We start from the raw sequence: 20,871 nt of genomic DNA, 5'->3' as shown, positions 1-20,871 counted from the left end.
GGAGAAATTTCTTCACTCAGAGGGTGGTGAACCTGTGGAATTCTCTACCACAGAAAGCTGTGGAGGCCAAGTCACTGAATATATTTAAGAAGGAGCTAGATAGATTTCTAGACACAAAGGGGATCAAGGGGAATGGGGAGAGAGTGGGAATATGGTATTGAGATAGGATCAGCCATGATCATATTGAATGGCGGAGCAGGCTCGAAGGGCCGAATGGCCTACTTCTGCTCCTATTTTCTATGTTTCTAAGGCGGGATCTCCATAGACATAACTTCTGGGAAAAGTTACTGGTTTTTTTTAAACAAAGGCAAATAATTGCGGCTTTGCTTTGATGTGTTTTTTCTTGGTCTGTTCGGTTCTTCCTTGTCATTGAGGGATTTAAAGAAAACATTCATTAGTTTCAGTAGATAGGGAGAAACTGTTACTGTTGGCGGGAGGGTCGGTAACCAGAGGACACAGATTCAAGGTAATTGGCAAAAACTCCAGGGGAGAAATGAGGAGAATTTTTTTTGTTGTGATCTGGAATGCACTGCCTGAAAGAGTGGTCTAAGGCAATTCATTAGTAACTTTCAAAAGGGAATTGGATATATACTTGAAGGGGAACAATTTGCAGCGTTTTGGGGAAGGAGCAGGCGAGTGGTACTGATTGGCACCACTTTCAAAGAGCTGGCACAGGCAAGATGGGCCGAATGGCCTCCTTCTGTGCTGTTTGGTTCTATGAAGGTCTGAGTAAAAAAAAATAAAACAGTAACTGAAGATTCGCTGATTCACACACATCAAAAATGTAAGAAAAATCACAGCGATTGCCCTGTACATTCTCATCTCCGTCATCTTCCCCTTTCTATTTAAGCCACGAGCAGTAAAGTGGACCCGGTGTATGAAGCACTCCGATTCGGGACATCTCTCGCCCAGATGAGCCGGTCGAGTTTTGGCAGTTTCTCCGAATCGCCAACAAAGCATTTGGTAAGTATGAAACCACATGAGCACGTCTCAGAATCACTGCTCCAAAATATCCACTCGCATAGGATCTCCTTTATACTGCTAACACCACTGGAACTTTCTAAGCAGTTCTATACTCTGCAGAACTGCTCTCTACCACCATCAGTCACCGTATTATGCCAAATTGCTTGACCTGATGGTGCCAGCCTGGGGGGACTGATGCTAGAATATAAGTGCCCCTGTTGAGGGGGTCTCAACACTGTGCTGACATCTTTGCTCCAAGGCTACGCAATTGGATATGAAAAGTCAGAATGGGGAATAGGCAATGTACTGAGTTTGCAAACGTTCACTTTTTTTTAATGGCCCTATGAACTCAAGATGCTACTTTTGATGTCTTATGAACATAAACCTGCAAATCCCTCTGCTCTTCCACATCACCCAGGCTCTCCCCATTCCCCATCTTATCAATATCCCCATGCAGGTTCTTTTGGTCCTACGAATTATTTACTACTTTAGCATCATCTGCAAATTCGGAACCCCCCACCCTCTTGCCCTGTATCCAAATTTATCTGAATTCCCTCCGAGGGCAAATAAGCAAAAGTATTGAAATGTGACATTGTGTCAGGAACAAGTCTCCCCATGAAAAGTAGATCAGGAGCATGAGTCTCCCTGTACTCAACGCAAATTTGGTCAGGAATAAGTCTCCTCCTGGAACCCATGTAAAGGGTGTGAGGAGTGAGACTCCCCTGTACCTAATTTAAAATGTCAGGAACGAGTCTCTCCCAAACCTCAACTATCTGGACTGCAAGGGATAACTGCCTACAGTGTCATAACTGGAATCCAGCTCAGAGTGGCATGGAATTGCACACACAGATCTGTGTTCTGATGCTCCTGAATTGAGATCATGGCTTGCGACCTTTTGGGAATAAGTGAGTGTGTTGGGTCAGTGACTGTTCCTTCCTCTTGTTCGATGCAGGGTGAAAATGGAGACATTGCTGAGGAGCCTGATCTTAGCACAAGCTGTTCGGAAGAGAATGAGAGCCAGAAAGACGCCGGTGAGTTCACAGCCAATGAAGTACTTTTATTTTAAGAGTAGTCACTCTTGTAATGTAGGAAATGCAGCAGCCAATTTGCACACAGCAAGGTCCCACAAACAGCAATGTGACAATGACCAGATAATCTGTTTTAGTGATGTTGGTTGAGAGATAAATATTGGCCAACTCCCCTGCTCTTCTTCGGATAGTGCCGTGGGATCTTTTACATCCACCTGAGGGGGCAGATGGGGCCTCATTTTAACATCTCATCTGAAAGATGGCACCTCCAACAGTGCTGCACTTCCTTAGTGCTGCACTGGAGTGTCAGCCTAGATTTTGTGTTCACGTCTCTAGATTGAGACTATGAACCCACAACCAACTGACTCGGAGGTGAGAGTGCTACCAGTTGAGCCATGGCTGACATCAATGAGGTATCAAATATCCCAATACCACCTGGTGATGCATTTACCTACAGACCCATCAAAGGTAAGAAAGGTTAGAAAGAGTAAGCTGCCTGGAATGAATCACCTTGATCATAGCTTCTCTCTCTATTTCATCCCTGTACCTAGCACTGATTTTATTCAATCATTTTTTTTTAAGTGCCTTCAGAGAATGGAACAGTTGAGACAGAGGAAAAGGGAGAGAGCACTATGTCCGTTCAGGTAAATCCAATTGACTTATTGAAATTGGAAGGAGCTATTAATATGTGGATGCTAGTGAGGTATCCGTGGAAACGAGATTGCCAGATTGGCAGAGGGAGGACAGGTATCATTGCCCAGCAACCTTAACTGCAACAGCGAGGAGAGGAAATAAGGATATAGCTCGGGCACTCGAGGGGGCGATCAGCTCTGCTCCTATCGCTTCCCTGTGTGAACAATTGTAATGTCAGGGCACATGGCCTCATCAGACTGTGATGAATGGGGAGGTCATGACCAAGCTTATATAATGGGGCCATCCTTCATATTGAGAGCTCTTTTCCAGCAAATTTCTTGCTAACTGTAAAATCACAAATGAGCTTATTAGCTGGATGCTGCTGAGCTTGTCAAATTTCCACATCAGCAGATATCTTTTCATCTTGCTACTAATTAAAGCTTCGTACTGAAAACATGGAGGTTTATTATAGTCTGTCCGAGGGACAATTTGCTTACTATCAAATGTAAAGGGCCAACACCTTTATAAAAAGTGATGGACAAACCCTTCCTTTGCTTCTTACAAACTCAGAAATCTTATCAGAGAGTGCGCCACCACATCCTTTGCTGTGAATCGTGCAAAGACAGTTGGTAATTCCAAAGAAGGGTTGCGGGCTGCTCCTGACAGCTGTTTAGTGACAAACGTTGACTGAGATGTATAAAAGTGGAATCTGGGGGGTTGTGGTGATGCACAATGCTACAGTGGGGAAGTTCCGTCTGCTCCTGACCTCAGCTGCATTGAGTGAGGGTGGAGCCATTGAGCAGAGACCGTGGCATCTCCCAGTAGGCAGGCAGGGGGAGGGAATAAACTCAGACGGGAGAGTTATGTCTGGGTGGCCTCCCATCAGTCAGTTAGAGAGGGTCATTGGCAGCCTGAGCTGCACTTATCACTTATCCAGCTCGGGAAATACAAACTCAATGGTGAAGCCCTCTCCCACTGGTGCTCCAGCACGCGTCCTAGTGGTAGGCGATAGTCTACCAATTGCAGAGCGCAGGACATCCAGCAGTGCTCCAATTAATCTTCTCGGGGTGAAACAGAGAAAGGGAGATGAAAATAATAAAATTACCCACCCCTCCCAAAAAAAAGTGCTATGTTGGTTGACTACTTTACATCTGCATGTCAAAGGTCATCAGCTGCTCCTCACGGGAGAGCTGTGCATGGGAACATCTGGTGATGTGATGGGTTCCTTTTTTTTTTAAATCATTTCTAATTGAAAGATAATGTGATTAAGCACAAAATTGTACACTTACTGTGCATCAGTTTATCTGCAGTAATGTAACCTCACCCAGCCACAGCCATATAGTTCCTTCTTTGGAAAGTAAAAGGATGTACGGAGAAAGTGCAAGGAATTGGGATTATAAAGATAAACAGCTACTATGGTTAATAAAATAACGGAGCAGGCTTAATGGGGAAAGGGCGGGAAAGTGGAGTTGAGGTAAAAATCAGATCAGCCATGATCTCATTAAATGGCGGAGCAGGCCGAATGGCCTACTCCTGCTCCTATCTCTTATGGTTATGGGCCTACTGCTCTTCCTATGTTGTTACAGAGCTAATTCCACAATCAGGTGCTTCTACAAGGAGTGACGTTCCCAGGAAAACTCCGGTTGCAACATGGGTGATCGATATGCTGGACTTTGAGTGGAATTTTCACAGTTCTCACTTTATAGAATTATAGAATCATAGAATGGTTACAGCGCAGAAGGAGGCCATTTGGCCTGTCCAGCCTGTGCTGGCTCTCTGCAAGAGCATTCCAGCTAGTCCCCCTCCCCTGCCCTTTCCCCGTAGCCCTGCAAATTTTTTTTCTTCAAGTACTTATCCAGTTACTGTTTGAAAGCCTCCACCACCCCCTCAGGCAGTGCATTCCAGATCATAACCAGTCGCTGTGTAAAAAAGTTTTTGTTCATGTCACCTTTGGTTCTTTTGCCAATTACCTTAAATATGTGTCCTCTGGTTCTTGACCCTTCTGCCAATGGGAACAACGTCTCTCTACCTACTCTGTCTAGACCCCTCATGATTTTGAGCACCTCTATCAAATCTCCTCTCAACCTTCTCTGCTCTAAGGAGAACAACCCCAGCTTCTCCTGTCTGTCCACGTAACTGAAGTCCTCATTCCTGGAACCATTCTAGTAAATCTTTTCTGCACCCTCTGTAAGGCCTTCACATCCTTCCCTAAAGTCCGGTGCCCAGAATTGGACACAATACTCCAGTTATGGCCGAACCAGTGTTTTATAAAGCTTCATCATGACTTTCTTACTTTTGTACTATATGCCTCTATTTATAAAGCCCAGGATCCTGTATGCTTTTTAAACTGCTTTTTAAACTGCTTTCTCAACCTGCCCTCCCACCTTCAACGATTTGTGCACATGTACCCCCAGGTCCCTCTGTTTCTGCACCCCCTTTAGAATTGTACCCTTTAGTTTATATTGCCTCTCCTCATTCTTCCTACCACTTTTCTGCGTTAAATTTCATCTGCGACTATGCCCTCTATTTCTCGACTCTCCAGCCAGGGGGCCAATTCACTTAGCCAGTTTCGTATCCATGCTGCCACTGCCCCTTTTATTCCATGGGCTTCAACTTTGCTGACCAGTTTATTATGCGGCACTTTATCAAACGCCTATTGGAATTCCATATACATCACATCAACTGCATTACCCTCATCAACCCTCTCTGTTACCTCATCAAAAAACTCAATCAGGCTAGTTAAACACTGCCATGCTGCTCTATGAAATTAAACAAACCAGTATGCCCCTAGTGAGATTACAACATACCTTTTAAGTAATGAAAGATGCTGTCAAAAGGAGCAACACCCTACATACATTCCCATTAGCTCCAGTGTGGAGAACACTATTGAGATGCATTCTAGGTGTTCCTCAGATCCACAGGCTCAAAAAACAACAGAGCATTGAAAAGATTTGGACTCCGCAAAATGGCAGTGAACCAAATCACCAATCGAAGCTCAGATGGTTTGGACATGGAACAAGAATGAGTGATTTATTATTGAAAACCGTTATGCATTCTTATATAGAGGGATAAGGACCAAGAGGAAGAGCATGAGATTCTGTATTCAGGGATATCCAACCTGAAGCCCTGGGGCCACTTGAGACCTGGCAATTTGACCATTGAAGTCCAGGCAACTCCACCCTATATGTGCTTTTCATTTATTTGCTGGTGTGTCCTGTTTGCATGTTGTAGGCCTGTAGATTTTGAAAGGGCTGTCCTTGACACTGTTGCCTCATTAATGGACAAATCCTAAATCAGAACATCAAGATCTGTTAGTATCAGCACCTTGAGATGTGAGCAAATTAATGGGAGCGTGGATTTAAACTTTATGTGTGATCCCTGGGGCTCCATGGTATGTAACTATTCGACTCACGTTGACAAAAAGCTTAAACACCCATGGGATGAGGGGGTTATCTTAGGAGGAAAGGTTGGACAAGTTGGGCCTGTATACATTGGAGTTTAGAAGAATGACAGGTGATTTTATTGAAATATATAAGATCCTGAGGGGACTAGAAGGGGTAGATGCTGAGGGAATGTTTCCCCTTGAGGGAGAGACTAGAACTAGGGGCACAGTTTAAAAATAAGGGGTCTCCCATTTAAGATGGAGATGAGGAGAAATTTTTTCTCTCAGAGGTTCATGAGTCTGTGGAACTCCCTTCCCCAGAGAGCGGTGGAGGCAGGGTCATTGAATATTTTTAAGGCTGAGTTAGATAGATTCACAATTAACAAGGGAGTCAAAGGTTTTGGTAGACGGGAAAGTAGGGTTGAGGTCACAATCAGATCAGCCATGATCTTATCAAATGGCAGAGCAGGCTCGTGGGGCCGAATGACCTACTCCTGCTCTTAGTTCGTATGTGTGTTCGTATGTATGTTCGTATGGCCTAAGTAACGTAATTTCATGGACAACATCGCAAGTCTGATCAAAAGAGTTATAGTTTTAATCGTTCACGGTGCAGCCATTGATCTGACGGTGAAAATCATCATCGGCTTCTTTATCTGAAGTCAGGGTGGTGGAGTTATAGCATAGTGCGCTATGGAAAACTAACTGGAGCAGCACGGCACCATATTCAGGCTCGTACGACAATCAGGGCTTCATTAGCCATGGGGGAAGTCCGAGTTTAAATGTGCTTTCTGCATTTAAAATCTCTGGGGTAGAAATTGGCCTCTGGCTGGAGCGCAAAACGGGCAGAATCACATTGGCCGCCCGTCACACGTCCCTCCCGATATTCGGTTTGAAGTAAATGGAATTGAATATTGGAGGGGTCGTATAACAGGGGCCGATGTGATTCCGTCCGCTTTGCGCTCCCGCCCGAGACTGATTCCTACCCCTCTGCGTCCGAGGAGAACTATCCTTTATTCTTCGTTGTAACTACAGGGGAACGGACATTTTAGTCTTTCCTCATCCGGCTAAAAGCTCACATTCTGAACCCCTGTCTGTCCCGCAGGTTAGGAAGCCCTCGATGCGTAAAGATATGCTGCAGATGCACACGTATGTGGCACTCTACAAGTTTATACCACAGGAGCACAATGACTTGGGGCTGCGGTATGTATACACTTAGCTTCGCTATATGACATCTTGCTCATTAAGGCTTCAAAAAACCACCGTCTCCCCACAGCAGGAAAAACTAGAGATTTGTGAGACTACCCACACAATTTTTTCCCCATCTCTCTGGAAGGCACTGACTTTTGCTGTAGTCCTGTTGTACAGGCACCAGCAGCACTTCATTCGAGTGGCTTCTCCATGCGTGAGCCTAGACAAAGCTTTCAACTGAGCCCAATCCTGTACTAAACAGTAACAGCCACCTGCATTTACATAACACCTTTAACGTAGTAAAACGCCCCATGGTGCTTCGCAGGAGCATTATCAAGCAAAATTTGACACCGAGCCACATAAGGAGGTATTCGGACAGGTGACCAAAAGCTTGGTCAAAGAGGTACGTTTTAAGGAGCGTCTTCAAGGAGGAGAGGCAGAGAGATACACGAGATTTGCTGTCTGATTCGGCGAGGATGTCTGTCTTTAGTCTCTGGTCTCTCTCATTTGATGGTCTCGGGTTCATCACTTTTTTTTGATGGAGATTTACTGAGTTTCACAATCGTCTCATGACCAAATAGCTTGTCGGAGCGCCAACATACTATGGCATGGAGTGGTGGGTCATGGGTCCACACAGTAAGTTCCTGGTCTCCAATCAGACTGTCTGGTACAAAACCAGATGGATGGCAACCACATCCTAAGATTTGGTAAAAAAATCGTTACATAGAATTGCGTAGAATGTAGAGCACAGAAACAGGCCATTCGGCCCAACAGTTCCATGCCGGTGGTTATGCTCCACACGAGCCTCCTCCCTCCCTACTTCATCTAACCCCATCAGCATATCCTGCCATTCTTTTCTCCCTCGTGTGTTTATCTAGCTTTCCCTTAAATGCCTCTGTACTAGTCGCCTCAACTACTCCTTGTGGCAATGAGTTCCACATTCTAACCACTCTCTAGTTAAAGAAGTTTCTCCCGAATTCCCTATTGCGTTTATTAGTGACTATCTTATATTTATGACCCCTAGTTCTGGTCTCCCCCGCAAGTGGAAACATCTTCTCTACGTCCACCCTATCAAACCCTTTCATAATCTTAAAGACCTCTATCAGGTCACCCCTCAGTCTTTTTTCCAGAGAAAAAAGCCCCAGCCTGTTCAATCTTTCCTGATTGGTATAACCTCTCAGTTCTGGTATCATCCTAGTAAATCTTATTTGCACCTTCTCCAGTGCTTCTATATCCTTTTTGTAATATGGAGACTAGAACTGTACACAGTACTCCAAATGTGGCCTAACCAAGGTTCTATACAAGTTTAACATAACTTCTCTGCTTTTCAATTCTGACCCTCTAGAAATGAACCCCCGTGCTCTGTTTGCTTTTGTATGGCCTTATTAACCTGTGTCACTACTTTTAGTGATTTGTGATCTGTACCCCCAGATCCCAGATCCCTTTGTTCCTCTATCCCAGTTACAATGTTATTTTCCAAGCAAAATGTGGCCTCCTTATTCTTCCTACCAAAATGTAACACTTCACACTTTATATATATATATATATATATATATATATTCAAATTCATTTGCCAATTACACGCCCTTTCTGCTAGTTTATTAATGCCTTCCTGTATTTTGTCGCAGTCCTCCTTAGTATTAACTATGCTGTAGGGATAACTGGTTGCATTGGGAGTTCAGCAGCCTCTGGGATTTTAACCTGGGAACTGTGATTCATATGAGCAGATCTGCTCAAAATATTCTAAAGTGGTTTCAACTGCAAGCAGAGCTGCACAGCGAGAACGGACTGTTAGCTACTGTTTCTTCCCCTCTAATGAGCTGTCAGTTTAGGTGACTGCACCATGCCTGTAACAGGCCACTGTCGTCAGACTTTTCCTCCTCCTGTGAAGCGATGGCCTTGAAATATTTTTTTTTTTCTGCAGTCTCATAAAGATGTCTGCTTTCGAAACCACTGACGGGTTAACATCTAAACTATGAATTAAGTCCCAGATATTTTGTCCAATTATTTTAATGGGCCAGCAGTGTGCATCATTTCTCAAGATGAGTTCGGAAGAAAATAAAGCTGCACAGTGTGAGGCGTCCTTTAATAATGTCATTATTATTTTATTAGGCAAGGAGACAGAATCGTGGTCACAGACGACGCCAATGAAGATTGGTGGAAGGTAAATATCAGATGGCTTACTTGGGTTCAGTCTGTCAATCATATCGTTAAACAGTCAGGATCCCGGACAGATACAGGCTTGCAAATGAGATTAATAGTAGAATAAGGAGGACTGGATCGACCTCATTGATTGTGAGTCTGATACTCAGCAGCTTTATTACAAGTACTCACTTCCTTGATGTAGGAGTTTAAGTCATGGTGATAAAAATAGAAAGGCTCCTTTAACCCGTAAAATGTCTCTCCAAGTTTTCAAACTGCAAGAGCAGTAAAAATGAATACTGTAACAGTAGGATGACAGAAATACACAGAATAGGTTTAGGTTATAGAATAGAATCATAGAATCGTACAGCACAGAAAGAGGCCACTCGGCCCATCGTGCCTGTGCCGGCTCTCTGAAAGAGCTACCACTTAATGCCGCTCCCCTGCTCTTTCCCCATAGCCCTGTTCTTTTTCTTTTTAAGTATATATTCAGTTCCCTTTTTAAAGTTATTATTGAATCTGCTTCCACCGCCCTTTCAGGCGGTGCATTCCAGATCAGAACAACTCGCTGCGTAAAAAAAAATCTCCTCATCTCCCCCCTGGCTTTTTTTAACAATTATCTTAAATCTGTGTCCTCTGATTACTGACCCTCCCACCACTGGAAACAGTTTCTCCTTATTTACTCTATTGAAACCTCTCATAATTTTGAACACCTCTATTAAATCTCCCCTTAACCTTCCTTGCTCGAAGGAGAACAATCCCAGCTTCTCTAGTCTCTCCACATAACTGAATTCTCTCATCCCTGGTATGTTATGGAAATCTTTAGATTCTTTATAAAAACACATTTAGTATTGTTTACAATTCTAATATTTGATTCTCGGTATTTGCAGTGCGGTCATTAGGTTCACTCATTGTATTTGTACCAATAGACCATAAGAAGGTTATGCTTAAAGCAGTACACTTTATTCTTATGTGATACTCTTAATTCATTCCCTCAAATTTCTCCCGCTATTATCACCACCAGTTACTGGTGGTTACAGGTCAGTCATTGACCCCAATGTTACTCAGCTCAAGTTGCTGTCTCCAAACACAACCAAGTTTGGAAGAGCAAACTCTACAATCGGGCCCTTGATTTATAGTGACTGCATAAATCAAACTCTGTTTTTCACATGGGGTTCTAGAATATTTATTTATCAGTAATTCAAGCATCACATTCTGCGATTCCATTTGCTTTCGATTGGGATCGTCGGCTTATAGTGACTGAATAAGTCAAATTCCATTTTTGTTCCATGGGACGGCAGGATTTTTACCTGTTTTAATAACCAAGTTTGCATATTTCCATCCATTTCTTTCCACACAATCCGTAAATTAGTGGATCTGTCTATGATTGTGCTACTGAATTTTTTTTTTACAGTATGAAAATTTCACCCACCCATCATTGTGTTTTACTGAAACCCCAGTGACAACACTGACTAATTCAAAGGATTAAGCAGTTTCCAGGGATATAAAACTGAACATCATTCCTTCTGTGAAATAGTACAGTAGGCATCCACCAGGTTGATGCACCAATTTTCCAAATACACGCTCCCAGCATGGAGCATCCCCCGCCTGGAGCTTATATCCAAACATGATGGATGCACTCACCACGATTTTCTGTTCTTTATGGAGCGTGCTCCTGACGGGTGAGGCTCCATACTGGGAGTGGGAATTTGGACCATCATCTCTCAAATTTCTCCATCGTGACACCTCTCAGTATCCAATCCTGTGAAGCTCCTACACCTTCCTGAACCAGAAATGTGTCAAGCCTCTTCTCGAGAGACGATCCCTTCAGGGTCTGTCACCTTATGTGCACTAGTCTATTAATTTTATTTTTAGCAGCCTATATCCAGTTGGAAATCAGAGCGACATCAGCAAAAAGAAAATGATCAAATCCAATTCCTACTTGGAACTATAAATATTGCTAAGATCACAGAACAGAAATTAAAATTGCTCACGCTGCCACTAATTTTTAAAGTCCACTATATAACACCTGTGTTTTTTTTTAGCGAGAAGCCTAGGGGAAGGCCAAAGCCCATAGTTCAGGACACCATCAATAAGGGAACCCCTTTCTCCCTCGCCCCCCCAGGGTTGCTAACCGCCCAGGATTGTCCTGGAGTCTCCAGAAATTAAAGATTAATCTCCAGGTCACTGCTGCACACAAACCCGGGAGAAACATCATTGGGTACATCGAAAAAGGAGGGCATTTTCTTTGAACACTTTCATTTATTAGTTATAAAAATAACGGAGATGGGGGAAAAAAGGCAGTTTGATACAGTCAAGAATCATCCAAATGGGTACTAAAGAGTCTGTTTGCCTTCCAATTGGTGGGAGAAGGCGCCAAACCGCGAAAATGGACGTTTTAGGCGATCAATAATGGAAGTGTGGGGGCTGAACGGTTGGAGGCACGAGATCATGTGATGAAAGCTCCAGAGTTGTCGACCCTACATCACCCACGCCCCCTCCCCCCGCTTTAAAATGGGGGCCTAACTTGTTACTTTTCCTCTTGCTGTTTGGAATTCCGGGGAGCTATTAATCGGGATCGTAACGGAACGCCACGAGACTGATTATTTGAGTCTGATGCCTAATTAATCCTCCAGGAACCATGACACTGTGTGAAGGTGGCCTGACATTTATTTCAAATTATTCGCAGAGGGAGATGCGCAGCTAGGTCGAGACATGCATCACTGGCATGAATAAGTACAGCTCTGATTTACACAGAGCCCATTAATTCAGATGACAATATATAAAAAAAAAAGACAGTTTTTTTTTCCTCTTGCCCTTCATTGTTCGTATGTTATATTGCTTTTTAGAGTTGCTAATAAACCAGCATCGCTGGATTCTTCACCACTCTAAACAACTTTGTATGCAGCGGCTTACTGCTAGTTTACAAACTTCATCCTACAGGCGACCTCACTTCTCCGGTCCGGGTCTAACCTGTTATTGCGGTCAAACATTGGGTGGGGTTAAGGGAACGTCTCTAAATCCTCATACTCAAACTGATATTTCATTACATCCATCGGCTGCTTATGCAAGATAGGCTCCATACGCGAGTCCCTTTAGGGGGCATCTTAAAACTCCACACGGTTACTTGAAAAACACAAGTGGATCTCCCAAGATGTTTTTGAAGGTGAATTGGAGTATATCATAGAATCATACAGCACAGAAGAAGGCCATTTGGCCCATCGTGCCCGTTCCGGCTCTCTGAAAGACCTATTCAATTAGTCCCACGCCCCTGCTCTTTCCCCATAGCCCTGGAAATTTTTCCTTTTTAAGTATATATCCAATTCCCTTTTGAAAGTTACTTTGGAACTTCCTTCCACCTCCCTTTCAGGCAGTACATTCCAGGTCATTACAACTCACTGAGTAAAAAAAATTTCTCCTCATCTCCCTCCTGGCCTTTTTGCCAATTATCTTAAATCCGTGTCCTCTGGTTACCGACCCTCCTGCCAGTGGAAACAGTTTCTCTCTCTCCACCCTATCAAAACCCCCCATAATTTTGAGCACCTCCATTAAATCTCCCGTTAACCTTCTCCGCTCTCAGGCGAACAATCCCAGCTTCTCCAGTCTCTCTACATGACTGAATTCATGGTGAAAGCTTGCGAGGGATTTGATAAGAGATGGTGAAATTAGTGGTTGGCTCCAGTTTCCCAGGACAGTCGGAAAAACACACGACATTTTTTTTTTGTTGAGTGTTCTGGAACATTTAACATCCTCTCCATCTCTCTCCCCTCCTTTAAAATGGCCCTTAAAACCTACCTCTTTGGCCAAGTTTTTGTCCACCTGTCCTAATATCTCCTTATGTGGCTCAGTGTCACATTTTGTTTGATAACGCTCCTATGAAGCACCTTGGGAGATTTTACCACATTAAAGGTGCTATATGAATGCACATTATTGTTGTTATGATATGCAAGACTTTTACTACATTACGTAGATACACATTGACTGCGATAGCTAACAAATGCCTAAAAATTTTACATTGCAGTTACCTTACATTGCTACTATCTCAGTTGTTTAGAATCATGGTAAATTGATGCCGGATTAATAGGAGCCCGACAAGCAATATAACATATGAACAGTGAAGTGTCACCTGTGGCTCAGTGGGTAGCACTCTCGTCTGAGTCAGAAGGTACTTGAGCACAAAATCTAGACACATGATGCTGGTAAGCCTTCTTCAGGCGAATCTCCAGAGGCAGCATGGACACCTCAGGGTTGATTTAACTCTGGGCGGGAGGAGGGGGCCAAAACGGGCGGAGACCCGGAATTCTGAAAGCTGGCGAGGCCCCGGACGATTTTAATGTCTGAAATCGGTCTCCCGCCCGTGGCCGGTGGGAGCCAGGCCCCAAGGCTGGTGGGTGGGGAGTGGGAATCGGGGCCGGGAGGGGGCTGATGCCGTGTTACCCAGGGAAACGGTCCTCGGCATGAGGTAATGTCTTGGGGGGAGGGGGTTCCAAAAAAGATGCCGGTCTCGGGAGGACTGGGCAGGTGGAGGTCCAAGGTTTCCTTCCATGGTCTGGAGGAACACTGTTGCTCCTCCTAACATCCAAGGAATGTTCACCAAGAATAAAATAATGTTACGGACCTTGGCTTCTTCTGGTCACTCTCCTGCATCCCGGCAGGTTTCTCCGACGGGTTTGTCATCATACAGGCCTCCCCCACCATTCATCTTGGAATGCTCTACGATAAATGAGAAAGACTTGCATTTCTCTAGCGCCTTTCACCAGCTCAGGACGTCCCAAAGCACTTTACGGCCAATGAAGTACTTTTGAAGAGTAGTCACTGTTATAACGCAGGGAAACGTGGCAACCAATTTGTGCACCACAAGGTCCCACAAACAAAAATGTGATAGTCACCAGATAATCTGATTTTAGTGATGTTGGTTGAGGGATAGATATTGGCCAGGACACCGGGGAGAATTCCCCTGCTCTTCTTCGAAATAGTGCCCTGCGATCTTTTACGTTCACCTGAGAGGCAGACGGGGCCACGGTTTAACATCTCATCCAAAAGACGGCACCTCCGACAGTGCAGCACTCCCTCAGTACTGCACTGGAAGTGTCAGCCTAGATTTTTGTGCTCAAGTCTCTGGAGTGGGACTTGAACCCACAACCTTCTGACATCAGAGGCGAGAGGCTACTCACCGAGCCAAGGCTGAATAAAAAAATACAAACCATGTTGTTCAAGCAACTGTCCCAGTGCAGTTATTCATCTGTTCCTGTGGGTGCTGCGGAATGTGCCCCACAGAATAAACAGAGCAAATTCCGTGGCACAAGGAACCCGAGACTCTGAAGAGCTGCTCCTACTTCAAACAGTTTTATAATATAAAAGTAATGGCAGAAGGCTTTGGACACTCACTATTTTTCACAGTGGCACACGTTTGCTTACAGTTTAGATGATGCAGTCATCGTGTTGTGTGGAAGCTTTGCAATTGGACCATCTCTTATCCTGATGTTTTGCTGGACGTTAATGGAGAAACCACATGTAGCACCCTGTCTATAATATGCTGCTTGCTGTTTAATGCTTCATTTTTATCTGGTGCCCCAAGGACTTATTGGAAAGAATGTAATTACCGCAGCTTTGAGAACGGCTTAATACGCCTTTGGCAAAGAATCTCTCTGAGCTCTTACCCAGTTCTCTACTGCTTTGTTCTAGGGTAAAATCGGGGACCGAGTAGGATTCTTTCCTGCCAATTTTGTTCAACGCATCCGACCTGGAGAAAGAGTTTGGCAATGCAACAGAACATTTCAGGGCAGCAAAGAACAGGGTCAATTGGCCCTGAAAGAATTACAGGTCAGTAAAAAAAAAACCTTAAAATGACTGTGGAACTGGAGCTCCCTGAATGGCATGGTGGCAGATGTCTCTGTCTGGTGCGGTACTGAGCCGTACAGACCAGGCTTGTCACTATTTAACTCCTGGTCTGCCCCTGGGGTAGTTGATCTCAGCTGAGAGATGGTGGGTATACTACAATTGGCCTTAGTATCCCTGGGCCAGGGAAGGGGAGGGGGGGAAACAGCTAGACTTTCTACTCCTTGTTGCTATCCATTGATCCCCTGCTACCAAACAGCAGCTGGCACTCACTTTTCAGGCTCGCAATGGGCCACATGGTTAAAGTGCTGGAGGGTTGCTGGCAACTCTGGACCACACGCCAGCGCCTCTGGACCACACGCCAGCACCTCTGGACCACACGCCAGCGCCTCTGGACCACACGCCAGCATATGTCCCTATATTCAAGAGAAAACTTGAAAGAAAAAGTAGTGTAATCATATGCATTTACATATTCACTCATTCACGACTGAAGACTACAATTGTCACCAATTCCAGCTCTAATTCCTTATCCCAGGAAGACCAAATGGTGTTATTGATGTTGTTGGGCAGGGTCACTATTCAAGCGAAGCTATACAATAGAAGCTAGCCTCTGAAGAACAACACAAAGGGAACAATTACAGTTCACGTTTGTCCCCAACACCCCTACCCCCTACTTATGTAAATCGCTAAATAGCAGTTCCCTTAGGCAGATTCAGTCTCTGGTGAACTGAAACTTGTGTTTATTCTCTGCCGTGTTTGCTCAGCATAGCCTAGATCTGACGATTAACCCAGGTTACAGTAAATTCCTCACTGCAAGAAATGTAGGACTCCCATCAGGTTCTCCTGTCACCTCAGACCGCAGAAAATACCATACCACAAGGCTGCTGCTTACAGGCTAAAACCGCAGTCCAGATTTATTTACAAGTAAAAGTAAGTCATAATAGTGGAGGAAAAAATACAGGCAAAATGTTATACAGTATAATAATCAAATGTATACAGTAGTGAACAATGCAATCTCCTCTCAATGGTGCTCACATCTTTTCAATAGCCAACACTAGGTGGAAAGGACATATTTAGAGTGTTGTCCCCAATGTGAATTCACATTAAGTAGCCCTTGTGGAGGATCCCAGGGAAAGAAACAACAGGCCATATTTTGGGCAGCCAAGCATGGGTACGAACAACAAAAATACATTTAGGATGGACATCTAAGATAAAAACGTAAGAACATAAGAAATAGGAGCAGGAGTAGGCCATATGGCCCCTCGAGCCTGCTCCGCCATTCAAAAGATCATGGCTGATCTTCGACCTCAACTCCACTTTCCCGCCTGATCCCCATATCCTTTGATTCCCCTAGAGCCTAAAAATCTGTCTATCTCAGCCTCGAATATAATCAACGACTCAGCATCCACAGCCCTCTGGGGTAGAGAATTCCAAAGATTCACGACCCTCTGATTGAAGAAATTCCTTGTCATCTCAGTCTTAGACTCTCCAGCCAGGGGAAACAACCGCTTAGCATCTACCTTGATTGATCTACCCTACATTGAATAAGTTGACGAGGGCTAATTGCCTGCATCAAACCATGTTTATTGGGCATCCATAGACTAACAGAACGAATTAAATCACATACAGATAGCCCAGAGACACAGCTCGCTGATGCATTTTTAATAAAGACTTATCCTAAGTACTTTAAATCAAAGTTGAAAAAAATCCAATATTTTTGTCCCAGGGACTTCAATCTTCAAGAGGTTATTTTACTAATATGGGTTGTTCTCTTTCTGCCAAAGCTGCTGCACAAAATAGGGCAAAATGGACCAGCTTCTTCTTTAGAATTTCTACTTTTCCCAAATTTCTATCTCTCCCTCATCCCTTTTGAGTATCAAGATGAAAGATGATGGCATTGGGATGGATCATTTCCCTCTTTGTAATCACAATAAACACACTAACTGCCTCCTACAATTTGCCTTAAGCTCAGTATAATCAAGAGTTCCCACACTTCCAGGGTGATTACTCTGAGTGAAATGACCCCATTGTGCTCATTTATGGGTACATCTCTTCAGGGACACACATTCATTAGATTGAGACTGTAGACTCATTTCAGCTCAGATCACAAATGTTTTTATCTGGGCTGGATTTAGCAACCAATACCTTATATGTGAGGAGTTTTTCCAAAGTACAACACGGGCAATTTTAACCTAACCCACCTGGCAGGAAACTGATCGAGTGAGATGGAAAATTGATCCGATTCCATTAGATTAGTGCCGAGTGGGTTGGGTTGAAATTACCCCCATAAGTCTCATCAAATCTTTGTCTTCACATTTTACTATCATTGCATCACGGTTAATTCATGATCCACCTTCCTGTTAAGATTAGAGGCAGTTAAAACAACAAAAGATATCCTCTGACATTCTATAGACAACCAAATCAGTGGAGCGGTTGGTCCTAATCAGTACAATTTATAAAACAGGAAGTTTATCTTCACAGATAGAAAAATTAAATCATTTTCCATTTGATTTTCAACAATTATAGGTGGTCAGGGCTCAACACCTTTTCCTGAAGCTAAAGATTTGCTTTAAGGAATTCTTATTATTCTTTGTCTCCAATAACTTTGACATTGGTTTCCAAAAAAAAAATTCAGAATTACTGTCAAGTGCAAAATTGAGTGTAAAAGTCAACTATATCTTCAAGGTCAAGTAGAGGAGAATGATTGGAGCTCTCACTTCCATTTTCTTCAAGCAAATGCAGGAATAATTTCTCAGTGAATTCATTTTGTAATTCGTGTAAAATGAAGTAATGCTGGAGCAGAGGGAGGGGGTTGTCACAATCTATAGTCTATTAATAAACAGACTGGGGTTGAGCCATATTGTCAGGTCATTATTGCAGCACACGGATTACAATGTAATTTATATGTCTAACCATTGACTTTGGACAAGAAGCTGAGTTTAACAGGACATTGCAGCAGATGGTCCATTGCTGTTTTATGTAAATGATTCTGGATCGCTGCCAGTTTCAGCTACATGGCGCTATCAGAGTCAAAACACTGATACTGACCCCAGGTCCCACTGCGAACAAAACTGTTTGTGTGTAGAAGATCAGGACACAAAATGTATCTCCCACTCTCAGCTTTCAGTCCCAATGGAATTGCAGCAGAAATACCGCTGACCTTCACTGCTATTAAGGACCATAAAGTAACAACATAGAATGTTCAATGAAAGAAATATCGTGTTATGACTGATAGGCACATTGGCTTTGGTTTGTGCCTGCAAGCTTCCTATTGATTGAGCTCCCACCTAGCAGCAGTTGTTGAATGCAAACCTTCTCCATATGGGTACCAGTCACAATACTCCACATCTTTAATCTTTATACCGGTCACAATGCTCCACATCTTACATCTTTATACCGGTCATGATACTCCAGATTTTACATCTTTCCACCAGTCACAAAACTCCACATCTTAAATTTTTAAACTAGTCATGATACTCCACATCTTAAATCTTTATTTATATGTTTGCAATTGCGTGTATCCTCTGCGTGGCAAATAACATATGATGTTCTGGTATGGATTTGCTGGTTAGGGAAGAAGTTGGTTGGTGAAAACATGGTATGATTTCCCAGAGAGATCAAACCTACAATTTAAGCAGTATCTGTTTGACTAGTGTGTGAAATTCAGAGCAGCAAAATGAGTGTAAAACTACAGGATAAGGGCCCCCAGAGGCGTGTATTTCAGATTCTGTACATTAATGCTGATTCCCCCGTTAACCCAATTTATAGAACCTTTAAAGATTGGACGGCACACATTCCCTGTAATGACACATTTTATGTCTGATGATTTCAGTTTGGATTTTGGCCACTCTGAAAGAATCATTAAGCACCAAGTAATTCATTCCCAGTAGCCACACTTCCCACGGTCATATTTTCAAGTACGAGTGGATCAATTTGGCTTAACTTGATTTTTGAAATGAATTTCAGATTTCTCCTGGTCGTATTTTTCATCAGATCAGCAGTTTGGACGCAGGGCTTCTTCTCACCTAATGATTGTGTATTCAAATTAAAAGAAGGGACTGCCACATAATGCCACACAAGGGACTTCAGTTACGTGGAGAGACTGGAGAAGCTGGAATTATTCTCCTTAGAGCAGAGAAGGTTGCGGGGAGATTTAATTGAGGTGTTCAAAATCATGAAGGGTTTTGACGGTGTAAATGGGGAGAAACTGTATCCACTGGCAGGAGGGTCGGTAACCAGAGGACACAGATTTAAGATAATTGGCAAAAGAACGAACCAGAGGGGAGATGAGGGGAAAAAAATTTACTCAGCGAGTTGTTATGATCTGGAATGCACTGCCTGAAAGGGCGGTGGAAGCAGATTCAATAGTAACTTTCAAAAGGGAATTGGATAAATACTAGCAGAGGAAAAAATTGCAGGGCTATGGGGAAAGAGCAGGGCAGTGGGACTAATTGGATAGCTCTTTCAAAGAGCCGGCACAGGCACGATGGGCTGAATGGCCTCCTTCTGAGCTGTATGTTTCTATCTACATTTTTACGGCGTACATCTCTGCACTTGCAGGTGCCTCTCGATTATTCTCTCTCTTTCTTTCGGCATGAATTTCCCGTGACTACCGACCTATCGTCCAGGCTTTCAGCCACCTCCCATAACCTCCCACCGCTGTTTGGATTTTGAGCCCAACTTCGAAGCCTGTTCGGGATGTTTTGCTACACGAAAGGTACCGTATTAATGCAAGTTGTTGTTGTAACGCTGCTGTGTTTTCCCATTTTCAGATTTGTGTCGGAAGAGGTGAGGAAACCAATGGCTTCATCAAGGTTTGCAGCGGGAAGAAGCGAGGCCTCGTGCCGGTGGACATTCTCGAAGAAATTTGACTTTTTTTTTAAATTGCTAGCCCAAGCACGGCCGCAATCTCTTCTAAACAGAAAAATATGCTGAACATTTAGCTCATTTATAGCACCCGTATCCCACACTGTCTCTTCACTGCTGTACCACATTGGAATGTTGGAGATTGGTGGGACCAGAATAATACAAAATGGTGGCACTGTCCGTGTGGAGCTGTAATGTACACTTTCCACTTTTTGTCATCACATTCCCAAACTCGTAGTACAAGAGCCGAACGCCCTCCTTCTTGGATTACGGTTAAGCGATGGTCTGCGGTCAGGAGTCATTTTGCACCAGCTTTCACTGCGTCGTCCACTCTGCCCTTTTCTGAAACACTGTACATTTTAAAAAGCACCAAACTAGTCAGTAAGGCCACCCGCTATTTGTCCACCTTTTATTGTTAATACACGTCGGGAGCTGTGCAAAATTGAACCATTTCTTTGAACGAAGATGACAACTATCTAGTTGGCAATGAGTAGATTTTTTGGAGCTTTCTTTTGGTTTACTAAAACTTTTGGGTGGGGGGGGGTGGTGTTGGGTGACAGTGGGGGTAATTTTGACTTTGTGCGGCAGTGCAAAACGGGCTGAAGATTTGCTATCACCCATTTTTCACTATTGCACAAAGTTAAAATTACCCCCACTGTGTATTAGAACGTTGTCAGGAACTGTCTCCAGATTCCACCCAAGCAGCTGGAAGGAAGGTTTCTTCTCTCCGTTAGCTAAAGAGTTTCAAAGTGAAATTTGTTCTGGCAACTCAGTCTAGTTCCCATTCAATAGAGTCCATTGCCTTTGAGCTAATTTGGCATCAATTTGGCA

The 20,871-nt window shown here is 43.6% G+C and overlaps 1 protein-coding gene across 1 annotated transcript in view; it reads left to right on the top strand.

Moving 5' to 3' along the window:
- Positions 1–20,573, top strand: part of LOC137299861 (SH3 and cysteine-rich domain-containing protein 2-like) — a 77,520-nt gene extending 56,947 nt beyond the window's left edge. The window contains exons 5-11 of the mRNA XM_067968805.1: positions 851–963; positions 1,916–1,994; positions 2,574–2,635; positions 7,109–7,206; positions 9,307–9,358; positions 15,022–15,159; positions 19,947–20,573. Coding sequence (XP_067824906.1) covers positions 851–963; positions 1,916–1,994; positions 2,574–2,635; positions 7,109–7,206; positions 9,307–9,358; positions 15,022–15,159; positions 19,947–20,045 — 641 coding nt within the window. The 3' untranslated portion in view covers positions 20,046–20,573. The remainder of the gene's footprint in view (positions 1–850; positions 964–1,915; positions 1,995–2,573; positions 2,636–7,108; positions 7,207–9,306; positions 9,359–15,021; positions 15,160–19,946) is intronic.
- The last annotated feature ends 298 nt before the right edge of the window (positions 20,574–20,871 follow it).

The sequence above is a fragment of the Heptranchias perlo genome, chromosome 30 (genome assembly GCF_035084215.1).
Source record: "Heptranchias perlo isolate sHepPer1 chromosome 30, sHepPer1.hap1, whole genome shotgun sequence".
Taxonomy (NCBI): Eukaryota; Metazoa; Chordata; class Chondrichthyes; order Hexanchiformes; family Hexanchidae; genus Heptranchias; species Heptranchias perlo.
Note: the sequence above shows the minus strand (reverse complement) of the source record. Positions and strands in the feature narration are given on the sequence as shown.